Here is a 14,213-nt window from a genome sequence, read left to right as displayed (position 1 = left end):
ACACACACACACACACACACACACACACACACACACACACACACACACACACACACACACACACACACACACACACACACACCCATGGTGCACAACCTCTTCGTGCTGCGCAGTGTGGTGATCTCGTACTGCATTAGGTAAGGTGTTTCTGGGGTGGAGTATTTCTTATGTTGTATTATCCTGACTAAAACGTTCCAGTTATGCAGGTTCGAAGTATATTAAGATAAGAAGGAGCACTTAAGTGACGCGCGCACAAGACGGACATTAAATCAGGCGCAGCAACCGTCATACGAGTTTTAATTGCTGTTTTCGGTCCAGAAGCTTGAAAATAAGGTATGAGACTTGTGATTGTGTATCTCTTCTACACGGTTGAGCTCTAGCGATACAATTGCTACTTATGGGTTTCTATTTAGTTGAACCTACTGTGACCAACCGGTTGGCCTTCCTAAAAGCGTCGTTGAGAAAAAGAAGTCGAGACCGGCTACCATTGATTCATGGAAGATTGCCAGAGCAAAGCAATTACCCAACATGACAACAGGTGGGACTCGCGCCCTGCACACAGTTTGTGCGCGGGAGGTAGTCTCACAACTGACCGTGCATCGCGCCATGATTGAGCAGATCAAGTCGGAATTTCTTGCCCACGAATCGTGAAAGAGTACCAGGTCGTCTTGGAGGCGTGGATGTGCATGACCAGCTGTGCTTGATGCGGTACTCGATACAACGAGTGGACCGATTCCGAAAATACTACAATCCACTCGTGTTGGGGCGGATTGACCTAGCAATAGTGAACGGCTATATCGTGCACAAGGCCTACCACAAGAACAGACGTCTCGCGCTTTGAGTCACGTCAAATACCTGAATGAGCTACACTTACATCCCTACCAGCTACTAGTGTCGTACATATATGAGTGCAACACTTATGGTGTACATCTAAAACCCAGAACGCAATGTTCCTGCGGTAGCACCAGTCGGTGTTGGTCACGTAACTCATGCTCCGCAGCAACTCGACGGTGGCGCGACAAATCAACACAATCAAATCGCCAACAGCGTGCAAGCTAGGTCTGCTCTCTCCTTCGTGCACGACGCAAGTGTGCGACAACGGCAGCCTTCTTATATGGCGTGCAGCGAGGCAGGACCGGTTTCCAGTGCAAGAAGCCGCCCGTCAGATCCGTGGAGTAGCAATGCCTTGCTGGGATATTTGACATCGCGAGCGGATGAAAGGCTAGCTGATTCCTGTCGATACTGAAACAATAGTATCAAAATGCGTCGAGCCGTTGATGCGGCTGATAGAGCACCTTCGATGCCTGGAACGCCTGCTGCGCCTCTGACACCACTTGCTCCGGCTAGTATGAACAAAATATCCAAAGACGGACAACTAGCTGTTGAACTGTATATATGTGCATATGGTTAATGAACCTATGTAGCTAAAACTGAATATACGCAACTTAAATGACAAACGGTCGGTTGTGATCGAGCGTCAACCATGTCATGTTGCTTGCTCACTTCGCAATGTACTCACTCATCCCGGCTCTTCCACCATATGATTTTTGTTATTTGGATTGACTATAGGTGTGGCGATCTGCTGCAAGCGCATCAGTTGCTTGTGTGAGTTGCTGGAGGCGACAATCCAACCGATTGCATGGGACTTTGTATGGGAAGCTTCTACCTCCATATTTTGGAAATTGAAATATCTACAAAATGTATAATCTGACGCAAGTGACTCGAGTGTGTACAGCGTATGGTTATTTATGTCCAGGTGCGTTATGTTGCCCGAGTTGGTTCATTCTCCTCCGAATATGCAGTTTAACGGTAGTTTACCGTATAATCGTCGTCTTAGGGGTCACTTCAATAGCAAATGATCTCCCAAGTGATTTGTATCACGTACATGCGAATCACGGGTGGCCACAGCTACGATTTATCGCTACCACTATTACTATCCTTGTTTACGTCTGAATTCGGCGATATCATCGTCCGAGTCGACTTGGCCGTCAGCGAGATTGCATTTTTCTAAATCTTCGACAATATCACTCTTGAACCGCTCGATTTCTCAGCCACTAATATCTCCGACCTGTCGTGTATCGCCCAATATGCCAGCCTTAGCAAATCCACTAACTATTGTCTACTTCGACAGTCCCGTCCAACATTGTGACGTCCACTCAGTAGTATCAGCTCATGTAGGGGGCTTCAGTTCAAAGGGTCCTTCAGTATGCATTTCCTGAAGCCGATCCACTTCAATATCTGCTTCCTCGTGGACCAGTTCGTTGCGTGCACGACTATTGTTTTCCTGTAGTGGTCTCGCTTGCTTTGGCGTTTTTTTTCTCCGTCACGGTACTCTGCAAGTTGACTTCTAAGCCGATTCATCCATAACGCACGGAGCCCTGCTTTCAGAGGCTTGCTTGTTCCACGATATGTCTGCCGGTTGGCAGACATATGTGTACCTTGGTGGTACTTTGAGGAGGACAACATTAAATTGAGCTGCATAGCGAAATGAAATTCGAGAATATTTTTTTTTTACAATTCTGCGTTCCACCAAGCACACTGGTTTCCATAGACTTAACAGTCAACTTGCTCTTGTAATTTGCGAATTTCACGATTCCACATAGTTTTACTGAATCCATGTTGCAATGTTGCGTTCTCTAGTCGCGTTTCAGGAATCTTTGAAGACGCACACTTAAATATAAGGAACGGGGCCATTCAGTTCCTTTCCAGTCGGCTAACAGAATGGCTGTCGCCCTTGCCTTCTCTTTATTGCCACGCCTCACCCACACTGTCTTAACCACGCGCTTGGAAATTGTTTTTTAGGGAGGTATTCAAAGTTGATGCCTACAAAAGATCATAGAAAGTATTAGGTGTTCCAAATTAATAATTTGACTTGCAAATACGCACCCGTTTGGTCCGCGTTGTACACTTGGACGCATTTATTCTCGAATATTGTCTGCAATACCAGTGTTTTGAACTCCTTCGCCGCATCAAGGGCGTCTTGCGGCGTTGTTTGCCCTTGTCTAGTGCGTGCACGGAGTGAAAGTGTGTGTCGACGTAGAAATAACTGTATCCACGTAGCGGTTGCAGCAAATTTTTCACCGAGGACGATTTCATCGGCAACCTCTTTTGATTCCAGTTGCAGCATGAGTCGGAAAACCGGTGCTCCGACTTTCCGAAGCGTGTTTAGCCAACCAACTATGGCATCTTCAGCCTCCTTCGTAAGCACGGTAGCCTCTCCAAGTTCACGCAAGTTTTGATGGCTGCCACGACCTGATGCACACGCAGCACGAATAGTAGAGCTCTGTTTTATCCACTTATTTAATTGTTTTTTTTTGTGCACGAATTGTTTTGTAGTTTAATTTTCCATAGAATTGATCAATAGTGTCGTCGAGGGAGTGCGTTTCGTTAAAAATAAGAACATCTTCTTTGTGTACGCTGGTACAACTTCCTCTTTATGCCTTTGCCATTGATGCGAGGACGACCCATGTCTCTAGGGGGGAATTGCTGCCGTGGTGTTCTTTTATTTAAGCTGGAACTAAAAATAAACTGAACCGCCCGCGTAAGTAATGTAGCCATTTCTACAAAAATGGTTGCTGTTGATTGGTCGTTTTGCAAGTGACCCCAAGGACTAAACGACCCCTAGGACTACGATTATTCGGTAGTCTGGTTATTACTCATACACGCCTGACTTCGCCCAATTTCCGCTTTAACCCCACCCTTTATTTACAGCACCAAGTATTATTAACTTGCATATGCAGTTTAACAACACAAAAATCGCTTCGGGCTCGAAGGTTTAAGGACGTCCTCCATATTACGCAGCTTTCGCGCCAGTACAGGTAACTTACAGGCTTGGGTTTGAAGAAGAACAAGTTGTTTGCTCACGTCATTCCAATCGAAACTGACCGAACTTTGAAAGATAAGGTGCTGGTTCTATATTCGCTCAGTAATTTGGCAATTGACTTCCCTTTCTGGCGTTGAACAAATGAGAAACACATTCTGCATCGCTGCCTCAGTAATTGTGAAACCCACGACAAGGGAGTTCTTTGAAGCTATTATCAATTTGTTTAGCTGAACGCGTACGTCTTAAAACCATTGCATGAAGAGGTTCCAGTTCTGCACTATACAATCGACACCGTCCGCGATGTCATTTAATACGTTAGGAACCATCGATTTTGTGAATAATCTAGAGATCGGTCGGGTGGCAGTCGTCATTAGACGAGATGCATGCATTTAAAATTTGAACAACTTATGCCGTCCTTTACACCGTTGGACGCTTTGCTCTAATACTAATTACGCTACCACACGGTGAGAGTTGCAATGCGATCACAATAGTGGTATTGCTGGTAAGTCTTAGGCATCTGAAACGCTTAGGTGTAAAATGAAGTAGTTCGATTTGATGTCCACGCCGATTAAACTACCCCGTCCAGTCGCAAACTAGCGTGATGTTATGCTTGCCAGTGACAAGGAACATTCAGCTGGGTTGCATCACTTGAACAAGGTTATCAGATGTACATCACCAAACTTTATGATTAAAGTATAAGATACGTATCCGATGTAAGCTGAACGGGCAGGTAGTGGGCGTATCCGCTGAGACTGGATACTCCTATTTCCAGCAGCAAGAGGAAGATACGTCAAGACTGGAGGCGAAGCCAAGCATCTCATCCTGTGAACAGGGCCGTCATATGCTGCGACAGTGCAACTCGAAATAGCGTAATAGGTGGGGTACAGCTATATAGTAGTCTCATTTAGGAATTTTCTATCTCCCTACGAAGTTCGACTCGCCTCGCCGCGCCCTCCGACTTGGATCAACTCAATGAACATATCCCTTGTATGCCCCAAACTTTGATTGTGATGGAAAATGCAGATTCATGTGAGAAACTCACTATATTCGGCATGACAATTATATGCAGATCATAAATAGCAGGTTATCAAATGCTGAAGTAAGTTTATTTAAGTTTGAAGTCGACAACATTATTTTGGGCTCTGATTACAAAAAGTTAGAGTAGTTTTGGGTCAAAATGACTCGCCTCCTAAACTTCTGCATAAAAATCCCGTAGAATACCTGGGACAGATCCTTCTGGCGTCCGACCTGGATAATTCCGGATCTTAGCTGTCGATTCGAGCTCTCGATCCTTGTCGTGTTTTTGTATTCGTTCTCGATAGCATTGCTTCTGCATTCGGTGTTGTTCACTTTACTGGTCTTCCTAGTGCTAGCCAGTCTACTGAATACTGTTCGTAACACGCTGGAACTACAGTTATAAACGTCATACAGTTTTTTTTTTTTTGCTTTCTCCCTCGCACCCGACGAACTTGACTGCGATGGCAGCAGAGCACGTGTCAATCTTGATGGCGATGGAGTCACATCACTGCCTACAGGATTGAAGTCGTTACGGGGAAGATCTCGTCGAGGTCTGGAGCGGCTCGTTAGTGATGAAATAGATGCTGAACCGACTGACGGTGGAGAAGCTTGGGCTCTTGGCAATGACGTATCGATTCATGAATAATTCAGCGGCAGTGAGTAGCGGTTATGTGGTCTAGATCAGCAACAGGAAGCTGTAGATCGTCTACGAGGAGTTTCTGGACGCTCCAGTGGTGATCTCAAGGATCCGATGCTGATTGCGATGCAGTAGCGTGGGACGGTTCCTTGGCCACCGAAGGACTTTAAACAGTGGTGAGACGCAGAGTTTCGGTAATGAGGTGCAAATCAGTGCTAGCGACGTTCCTCAAAGCGTGGGTGAACTGCAGCTGAATGCTACCTCCCTGCAGCTTATTAGTAGTGAACTACAGGCTGACGTTGATCGCGTACCCAGTTACAGCGTCACCAGTGAGGATCTGACCAGTGCTGTCGTTTAGCAACAGGTCCCCAATTGTCATTGGAGGGGCCTAGACGAGTCGTTAAGTACGCAAAATGGTTTGCATGTTGTAACAGAGGGAAGGTAGCGAAGCCCTTATTTTCGAAATTGTTTTTTTTAAGCTGTCGTTATAAAAAAGCGTAACTACTAAGTGCTTGACGAGGTTGTTAGAGCAGATATATCGTTTCACATTATCACTCCAAATTCTAAGAGAATCTCAGCCCGAGTTCTCTTGCACACTTTTGCAGGTTGCCGAGTACTTGTAGGTTCGTAGGGCGGTGCTGAGTGGAGGCCAGCGAGGGCAGACACTCAAAGGTAAGACAGTTGTGGTCGAGGAGGCAGATTCAAAAGTGAGCACTGCTTTGGTGCTTTCATCTCCAAGTTGAATCCATGTATTAGTGAGTCAATGCCTTACTACTGTCCACACTACCTTTGCTGTTCTCAGGTTCGACAATCCAGTCGGAACATCATCAATCGTGGACGCTCTCCCGCAGTTAGGACTCGACTCTCCAGATATACAAGATATACAGCTTTGTGGGGCATTCCTCCACATAGTATATGCAGCAGTTATCCACAGATCCAGGTGCCGTACGTCCGCGTAACCGCAGACACAAGCGGTCGACGCGACCACATTCTGAGATCCCAGCAATCCAGCGCCTCGCGCCATCTTCCACGCTTCGAACCATCCAGCTCCTCACGTGCTGGAAACCTGCTGGATCTCTCATAAATTCTACCTTAGCGCAGCAGTGGCCAGCTAACATGCTGTCTTTGCAGTATGCGTGGAGTAAGCAGACAAGCAAAGTACGGGTGCACTAAATGCCAGTGGGGCTTCCATGTGGAGTACTTTAGTGCATTCCACTATCAGGACACTTTCAAAGTGAAATCTCCAGCTCTTCGCGCTGCTCATGATGCCTCCAGCAGTTAAGCCTATTGCATTTACACGGAAACGCGTCAATAGATTCATAACTAGCATAGCCTATCTAACACTACCAGAGACATGATGATAAGAATCCGTTCACTTCCTACATTATCAGGCCAATACTGCAAACGTCGTCATCTCAAGTCATCTCAAGCATTCAGGAATCTCTCCGCTCAATCTACCCGTTTTGATGTAGATATACTTGTGACGCAGCGCGGCGCGTACGTATTTATGTCGACTTTTCCGGGGAAGAGAGCTCAGCAAATAAGCCGATGTCTTTTGTAACTCCCCTCCGTAGCGTTCCCAGTCGCACTCGCTAGACCCGCAGCTGTCGTCTCCCATGATGCATATATTGTTCAAAACACGAGTAGGCGCTGATTTGAGAGGTAGTAAAGTTCTGAAAGGCTTTGTAAGAAGCTGTCATTGATTAATATGTTGCAATACGGCAGTTTGATTTGTTAAGGTAGAAGTCCCTGGGGCCTATTTGAAATAATTCGGTAGCTATACGGATGACCCTATATAACAACATGATACTTCGATGAGGACCCGTATAGTGGGGGCATGACGTAAATTGAAAACGGATCTAGGTGTTTTGCTACCAAGCCTCACACTAAGCCCAATCGGTGTTAAACGCGCTAGAATCAATAAAAGATAATCGGTGGACTCTCAAGCGACATACCTCCATTAATCAATATGACCCGTAAGTGTCTATCGAATTTACGGATCAACCCACCAAGGTATATTAAAACTATTGTTCGTTACGATCCTTGATAGTGTTCGATTTTCAGCTCCTATTTTCTCTGATTGGATATTTTTCCGTTATGATCTTACTTCTATAACTAGAGGAGGGTCATGTTTTTGAGTGTTAATTAAGGGGGCGACACCCAAAACTTATGTTTACGCATAAGTTGGGGCAAAGCCCCTCCTCCTCCAACCTTCATCCGCACCCAAAGTTAAAACGAAGACGAGCAAGAGCAGCAAAGCAAACACAGAAGTTTGTGAAAGGTAAACACATTGGCTATGATATCCGTGTTCTACATGTAGACTTGCGTTGTTACGCTACCTTAAGACATGTTGGTATGCAGAGTGATCAAGTCCCGCTGTTTTTCTACCCATATCCTTTTATATGACAGCCGTTTACAAGAACAATGTGTATAAGTGTTCGAACTGCCTCACTGGTGTCTATACATGTCAACATAGCAAGACGCACTTCCGAAATGATCACGTGTTTGTAAATCTGGTTGTTGTCTATCCATCACAACAGGCTTGCCGGACTAAGTGAAGCCAAACTCTAATATACATTAGTAAGGAGCTTTTGCTAAGGGCCCTTGAAAATCGTGGAGAGTGGGACAGCTGGCCAAGAGTGACGAAAATGGAGTTACGAGGACGGAAGCAATAGAGAGAGACGGTGAGCGATGCCAAGGATGGACAGGATGGCGAACAAGGCGCGGCTACCATGGGGCCTGTGCATGAGGGTCTCGCCCGCTGGAAGGACAGACCGGCTGGCCGATGGAGAATAATTACTTCAGCGCGACAGGCAGATCCCATGGCCGGTAGCTACGCACGAGACGGTGAGATGATGGTGACGGAGAAAGCGGAACGGATGGAATACCGTCGTCGACGGGGTGTACAAGTGTAGAAGAAGCAAGGGCAGCGATGCCATCGAGGACGGAGATTGCAATTGGAGTGCGACCATCGAACCTAGCGGAAGGGCGCCGTAGTCAAGACTACGACGGAGGAGAACGGGGCCGGTACGACGCTGGTCAGTTCAAGATTGGCACGAACGAAGACAACACCGAGAGCGTGAACGTGTGCAAGGCTAAGGGTCATCTTCGCACAAGCGCTTGTGAGTGTGAACACCGGCTTGGTGCGAGCCCTAGAGAAGACAAATAACAAGAAAACAATATATTGGAGTTACCTGAGCTAGCATCTAATTGAGTCAACAAGAGGAGCCAACTGAAGAAGCCACTGCTGCTGGAAGTGGAGTCACGCAGAACTGGTTAGCACGCCGACGGATTTTCCCCTGAATAATCCCAAGCAAGCTATTCCCTACCTGAGAAATTCCAAGACGAATCGAGTGTAAGGGGCGTGCACTAGTACCTGGGACTTTTAACGAACAGAAGCCCTACATATTCGATAGTGTGTGTTGTATAAGAGGTGGAAGGACGTTACTAGCCGCCGAAGTTCTCTGATCTGCAGTCAGGAGGCTTCGGACAAGGTACAGGTTGTAGCTAGACAAGGACAGCTGCTTACCCATTCCTCATTCCTTCAGTGTTACGGTTTAACTGATCAAAAAAGTACACCCCGGATTTGGACGACGGTCTAGACAGGAGTTCTTGCAAAGCGTCTAATGTTATTTTAATGGTTAGTAAAATTCCTCTCCTAATTCTTGCTCGTCACAATGCAGACTAATGAACGTTGTAAACGTATTTCTTTCCTAATTACTGCTGTTTTCACTTCCTCATACGATTAAGCACAACTAGGTTTGGATGTATAAAAAGTATACGACATCAACTAATGCCATGCGTAGCCCGGGAAGTCCTGGATATTTAAGGTACCGGTATTTACCGGTAAGCTTTTAGATGCTGGTCATACAAAGTCTCGAGTGGGCGATTGTCCTTCCACTCCTCAAACAGACCCAAATCGGCAAATTTGGACGGAATTCACAATATCTAACGACGGAAAAGATATCATGTCGCAAGAATGTCGTTTATCGATGAGGTCGCTCGAGTGGCGTTCCTTACCGGTTGGGTCAACATTCACTTGATTAACAAATTTTTTTTGAGAGATTATAATGGATTACTTCTCTGGCCCGCTTCAAAATGACGATTGGGGTTTTAATAAATCGCACATAACCGAGTAAATTGTTTTTATTGGATAAAAAGTGGCAAGTTCTTATACTTGTATCCTGACCACTAATTCTGACACTGGTGAACGCTTATTCCGCAAACTCCATCACGCCGATACCAAGAACCCCCGAAAAAAAGGACATCCCACCTGCAATACGACTTCGTGTAGTGTTGTTCCTTGCCGAGCGCAGTGTCCGCGGCAAGCTACTCCGGGGATCTGTGTGCGCGGCTGAAGGAATTTCCGCAATAGTGTCAAGAAAAACAGGGTACAGCCAGCTTTTCAATTCATAATTAAGTTCAATAGCTAATTTCATGTTTTTGAAAGCATAAATATTAGGTTAATTCTTACCTCTCTTCTGATTGGTTGATTTTATTGGTGGCTCACCGTTATGCTCCGGATTTTGGAAATAAACCTTGCCCTCTATGCGTCCGAATTTTAGAGCTTCTAATTCGTTTCTGCGTGCACGGGTACATCGTATGGAAGCTAATCGTCTAATTTAATCGTCCTTAAAATTAGGTGTAATACCGCTAAATATTGACTGAACTGCGAAAAAAAAACTCATGGGATTCAAACTGCGGAGAGTTTGAGCGCATGGTGCTCATCCGTACCTGTTGCTAGTGCAGCAACAAAAATATGTTCAGGTGCGCTATACCGGGGGCTTTTCAATGCTGTGCTTATCGCTTTCTGCCGAGGTCAGGCTTCAAGTTATCGGTAAATATATGAAATCGTCATTTTGAAGCGGGTCAGAGAAGTACGTCTATTTATATGCTTCCCACAAACACAGATATATCGGGAAATTACACATGTAGCCTAATTATATATTTGTACAGGTTCGTCGACGGCTCTGAATATAAATATCCAGAGAACTAGCGTGCCAAAAACTTGGCACTAGTTGATACTTATTACATCGAATACAGAACCATATATATCAAACTCCTGATGGTCAAAAAGTGTAAAAGCCTCACTCGCATACTTCATTTGTTTACCGTTACAAATGAGTTCGTCGTTAGATAATAGCTTTTTAACCTCCCTAGTCGCTTTCGCCCGTCCGCGTCAGCTCGGATGTTGTCAATCGTTTCAAAGAGCGCTGTAGTAACGAGAGTACCAACAATATCATCAGTATTTGATCGACCCTCCGTACATAGCAATAACAACAAAATACTTGCAGCGCTTATCGGGTTCTTGTCGGGATATGCCCGGGTGAACACCAGCTCCCCACGTAGTCCGTTTGGTTGATGATCGTTTGAGGCACCGTATTTCGCTCTTGAGGCTCAGCAAAGCACGATCGCGTACTTCAGAAACTGCAATGACTTCCAGAGTCGATGAACCTTTGTCTACCAGACTTCGTTTGGCAGGTTTAACCCCTACAGCATATCGTGTCGACTCCCAAATTGGGCTGATCGCTGCCTTACCACTTTGCGTCCTCCAACTGTTCGTCATTTTTGTGTCAATGGTAATTTGAAGATGAACTCAATTGCCTCGATGCTCTGTCTTGCACTGTTTGCAATGAAAATGCAAGTTGAAATCGCTAACTTCAACACCCGGTCACTATCACATCTATTAGCCCCTTGTTACCTACGATAAACCGTTGGAAAATATGAGATAGACACATTTTTGGTTTTAACCATATACGCTGAATAATTTGAAACGATGACTAGTATCCACATCCTTCATCTAATGCAATCCAATTGGTAAAGTTCCATGGAAACTCAGTGGCGCAAGAGATATTGCTGTTGTTTTTCAGCCCGCTCGCTCGGGTTTCTTAGCATCTTATCTAGCAACCGAAACTGTCATCCGGAGGTCCATCCAGGCGGGTTAAAACAAGTCTTTTTGTCTACATAACGATTTGGAATTTAGACACACTGTTTCAACTTCATCATCGCTTATTCATTAAATTGCTCTTTTAGGGTTGTGTTAGAGGACCTGCTATTAACCATTTTCCGAGCCGTTTGTCTAAAGTGTACTATACAAGACTAAGTCATTTGTTTCTAGAAGGTCGCATTTTCCGTACAGCTTCACAGTTCACGGCTTGAACCAAATGTTCTCTGATAATGTAATGGAATAACACTAGATTAAAGTATTAGTTGGTTATTATGAATCGTATTGCGTATGCTTTGTTGCACCAGATGAGTTGAACATTTTGTAGAATGGCGAAAGAGACTGATTCTTACAGTTTAATGGACAGACCCGTCAAAGGGCGAAAAATGCGCCATTGTACTGTTAAGTGGTAATATGAGTTGCATTTGTGTTACAGCCGAAGCATTCTTGGGGTATGGTACATAAGTTTGATTAGTTAATAATAAATTGATACTTAGAGCTAAGAATATATTACATTTGTTTGGTGAGCTAATACTAAATTGATATCTAGAAGTGATAGATGGTAGTTATCATACTCACAGCGATACGTTAAATTTCCACGAAGCCCGAGATTAAAAAAAATCGTCAATAAATGTGTGGTGATTGGACGATCCCACCACGATGTGTAAATAAACTTAAAATGTGTTTACGTCTCTCCAACTTCAATCTGCTCTCCGTAAAAGTAGAAAAATGAACAACTGACTGCAATAGTTTTTTTTATCAGAACATGATTGTCACTTATTACTCCAGTAGTAGTAGTATTAATTGTACTATACTACTTTGTTTCTTCAACCGCTATCGACCACTTTGGTGGTGTCTACGATTAACCAGTCCATACACGTCCACGGCATTCCTCGGTAGCAATTTTCAATAAAAAAATTCAAGTAAGGGATAAAGGGATATGTTTCTCGAAGAATGAGTTTAGTTCAGGATTACGTATCATCTAATTTTCGGCTGTGACAATCGACATGCCTAATGCCCACTCACTTCAACATCCTATGTGACGTTGAAATGACTGAATGAAGTGGTTGACGAAAGCTTTCGTTTGACGCAATCGCCTCATCTCCCGTCGTTTGTCTGCCAAGGACTCACTCACTTTGACTTTTCTCAGCGAGTCCTCAAAACACAATTACAATCACCAATGCCAACCTCCAATGTCGTCTACCGTTTCGGCGATCGAACCTCTTACAAGACCCTAACGCAGTCGACGGAACCCATTCCGACCTTGAAAGATCATGAAGTTCTGATCGAGGTGCGTGGCGTTACCCTCAACTACCGAGATCTCGTCATCGCGAATTCCAACTACCCCGGTTCAGTGACGGAGCATGTCGTTCCGTGTTCCGATGGAGCTGGCGTGGTGACTGCTATGGGCTCCTCAGTAGAAGACATTCAAGTGGGTGACCGTGTTATCACCAATTTCGACGTTGCGAACATGTACGGTCCCGTGCTAGACGGTGGATCGCATTGGTTAGGAGGAACATTGGACGGGATGTTGCGACAGTACGCTGCTGTACCAGCCCAAGCCGTGACCAAGATACCCGAAGGCTGTAAGCTTAATTTCGTGCAGCTAGCCTCACTTGTATGTGCTGGAGTGACGGCCTGGAACGCACTATATGGTCTAAATCCATTGCGTCCAGGCCAAGTGGTACTTCTCCAAGGCACGGGTGGTGTCTCGATCTTTGGTCTACAGTTGGCCAAAGCGGCGGGAGCTACTACAATCATCACTTCGTCTTCGGATGAGAAACTACAGTTCGTGAAGGAGAAGTTTGGTTTCGAGTACACCTTTAACTACCGTAAGACGCCGGAGTGGGCGGCAGAGGCGAATCGATTCACCAACGGTAGAGGCGTTGACATTGTGATCGAAACTGGAGGTTCTGGTACTATTGCCCAAAGCATGGAGGCTATTAAACCGGGTGGTCAAATTGCGGTGATTGGTTTCCTGTTTCGCGCAAAGCAGGAAGAAATGCCTGACGTCGCAGGAATGGTGTTGAACAAGGGCTGTACTGTTCGTGGCGTTCAGATTGGAAGCAAGCAACTCACCGAAGAGTTGGTGCGAGTGGTCACAAGCCAGAACATCCAGCCGCACATTCACAAGACGTTCGGATTCGATGAGGAAGATGTGCACGCTGCGTTCAGTTGTCTGGAGACAGCTGGTCACATTGGTAAGATCGGAATCGCCATCAAGTCCGACTAGGTCATTTATTGCTGTGGAGTTTCTATAGGTTCTGTAGTTGTGCTGCACTTAAGCATACGCGTATTGCGTAGTAAGCCAGCTATGGTAAAATCTTTCGCATTCTACCAAACAAAGAATCGTTGTAACATTTGGAAAAAGGTATCCCGACTTTTTAATCCAAACAACCGTCGCCTCGGATCAGGGCTCGGAAAATAAAATAAAATATTGGATTGGATTTCTAAAAGAAACATAATCCGTAACTCCGTATCGACAAAAACAATAATAAGTATTGCAATTATTGTGCAAAATTGAACGGTGCAGTGGTTTGGAATGACTCTACCAATTCACTGGGCAGGGTTCGAGTCCCACACCTGTACGAGAAGCTGGTGGCTGCCACCGGAACTTTTGTCCTGGCTTAGGGGTACTCTAGCAAGCAAAAATGCGCCGGCGACGGCAAGACAGTCCACCAGCGGATATGGGTTTTGCTTGTGAAAATTTTCGACCTCCTATATTTTATGATTGAAAACAACATCAACTATAAGAGGCACCACTTCTTGTGTGACTATCATCTACTCTGCGT

General features: G+C 45.2%; 4 protein-coding genes across 4 annotated transcripts; 3 read left to right on the top strand and 1 right to left on the bottom strand.

Annotated features, from left to right (window-relative positions):
• Window positions 1-84: 84 nt before the first annotated feature.
• On the top strand, window positions 85-841 carry PPTG_21303 (hypothetical protein; the record flags this gene model as incomplete). Its single annotated transcript, XM_008896556.1, has 2 exons — window positions 85-137; window positions 619-841. The coding sequence occupies 2 exons, from the start codon at window positions 85-87 to the stop codon at window positions 839-841; spliced, it is 276 nt and encodes a 91-aa protein (XP_008894804.1).
• A 5,560-nt stretch (window positions 842-6,401) lies between these two features.
• On the bottom strand, window positions 6,402-7,095 carry PPTG_21302 (hypothetical protein; the record flags this gene model as incomplete). Its single annotated transcript, XM_008896555.1, has 2 exons — window positions 6,402-6,535; window positions 6,936-7,095. 2 exons carry the CDS (start codon window positions 7,093-7,095, stop codon window positions 6,402-6,404), a joined length of 294 nt encoding a protein of 97 aa, XP_008894803.1.
• A 1,314-nt stretch (window positions 7,096-8,409) lies between these two features.
• PPTG_03450 (hypothetical protein) lies at window positions 8,410-8,646 on the top strand (the record flags this gene model as incomplete). Its single annotated transcript, XM_008896128.1, has 1 exon — window positions 8,410-8,646. One exon carries the CDS (start codon window positions 8,410-8,412, stop codon window positions 8,644-8,646), a length of 237 nt encoding a protein of 78 aa, XP_008894376.1.
• A 3,922-nt stretch (window positions 8,647-12,568) lies between these two features.
• On the top strand, window positions 12,569-13,911 carry PPTG_03449 (hypothetical protein). The gene has a single exon (XM_008896127.1). It carries the CDS (start codon window positions 12,602-12,604, stop codon window positions 13,652-13,654), a length of 1,053 nt encoding a protein of 350 aa, XP_008894375.1. The 5' UTR covers window positions 12,569-12,601; the 3' UTR covers window positions 13,655-13,911.
• The last annotated feature ends 302 nt before the right edge of the window (window positions 13,912-14,213 follow it).

Source organism: Phytophthora parasitica (genome assembly GCF_000247585.1).
Source record: "Phytophthora parasitica INRA-310 unplaced genomic scaffold supercont2.4, whole genome shotgun sequence".
Lineage (NCBI taxonomy): Eukaryota > Oomycota > Peronosporomycetes > Peronosporales > Peronosporaceae > Phytophthora > Phytophthora nicotianae.
This window is presented reverse-complemented; position numbering and strand designations above follow the sequence as displayed.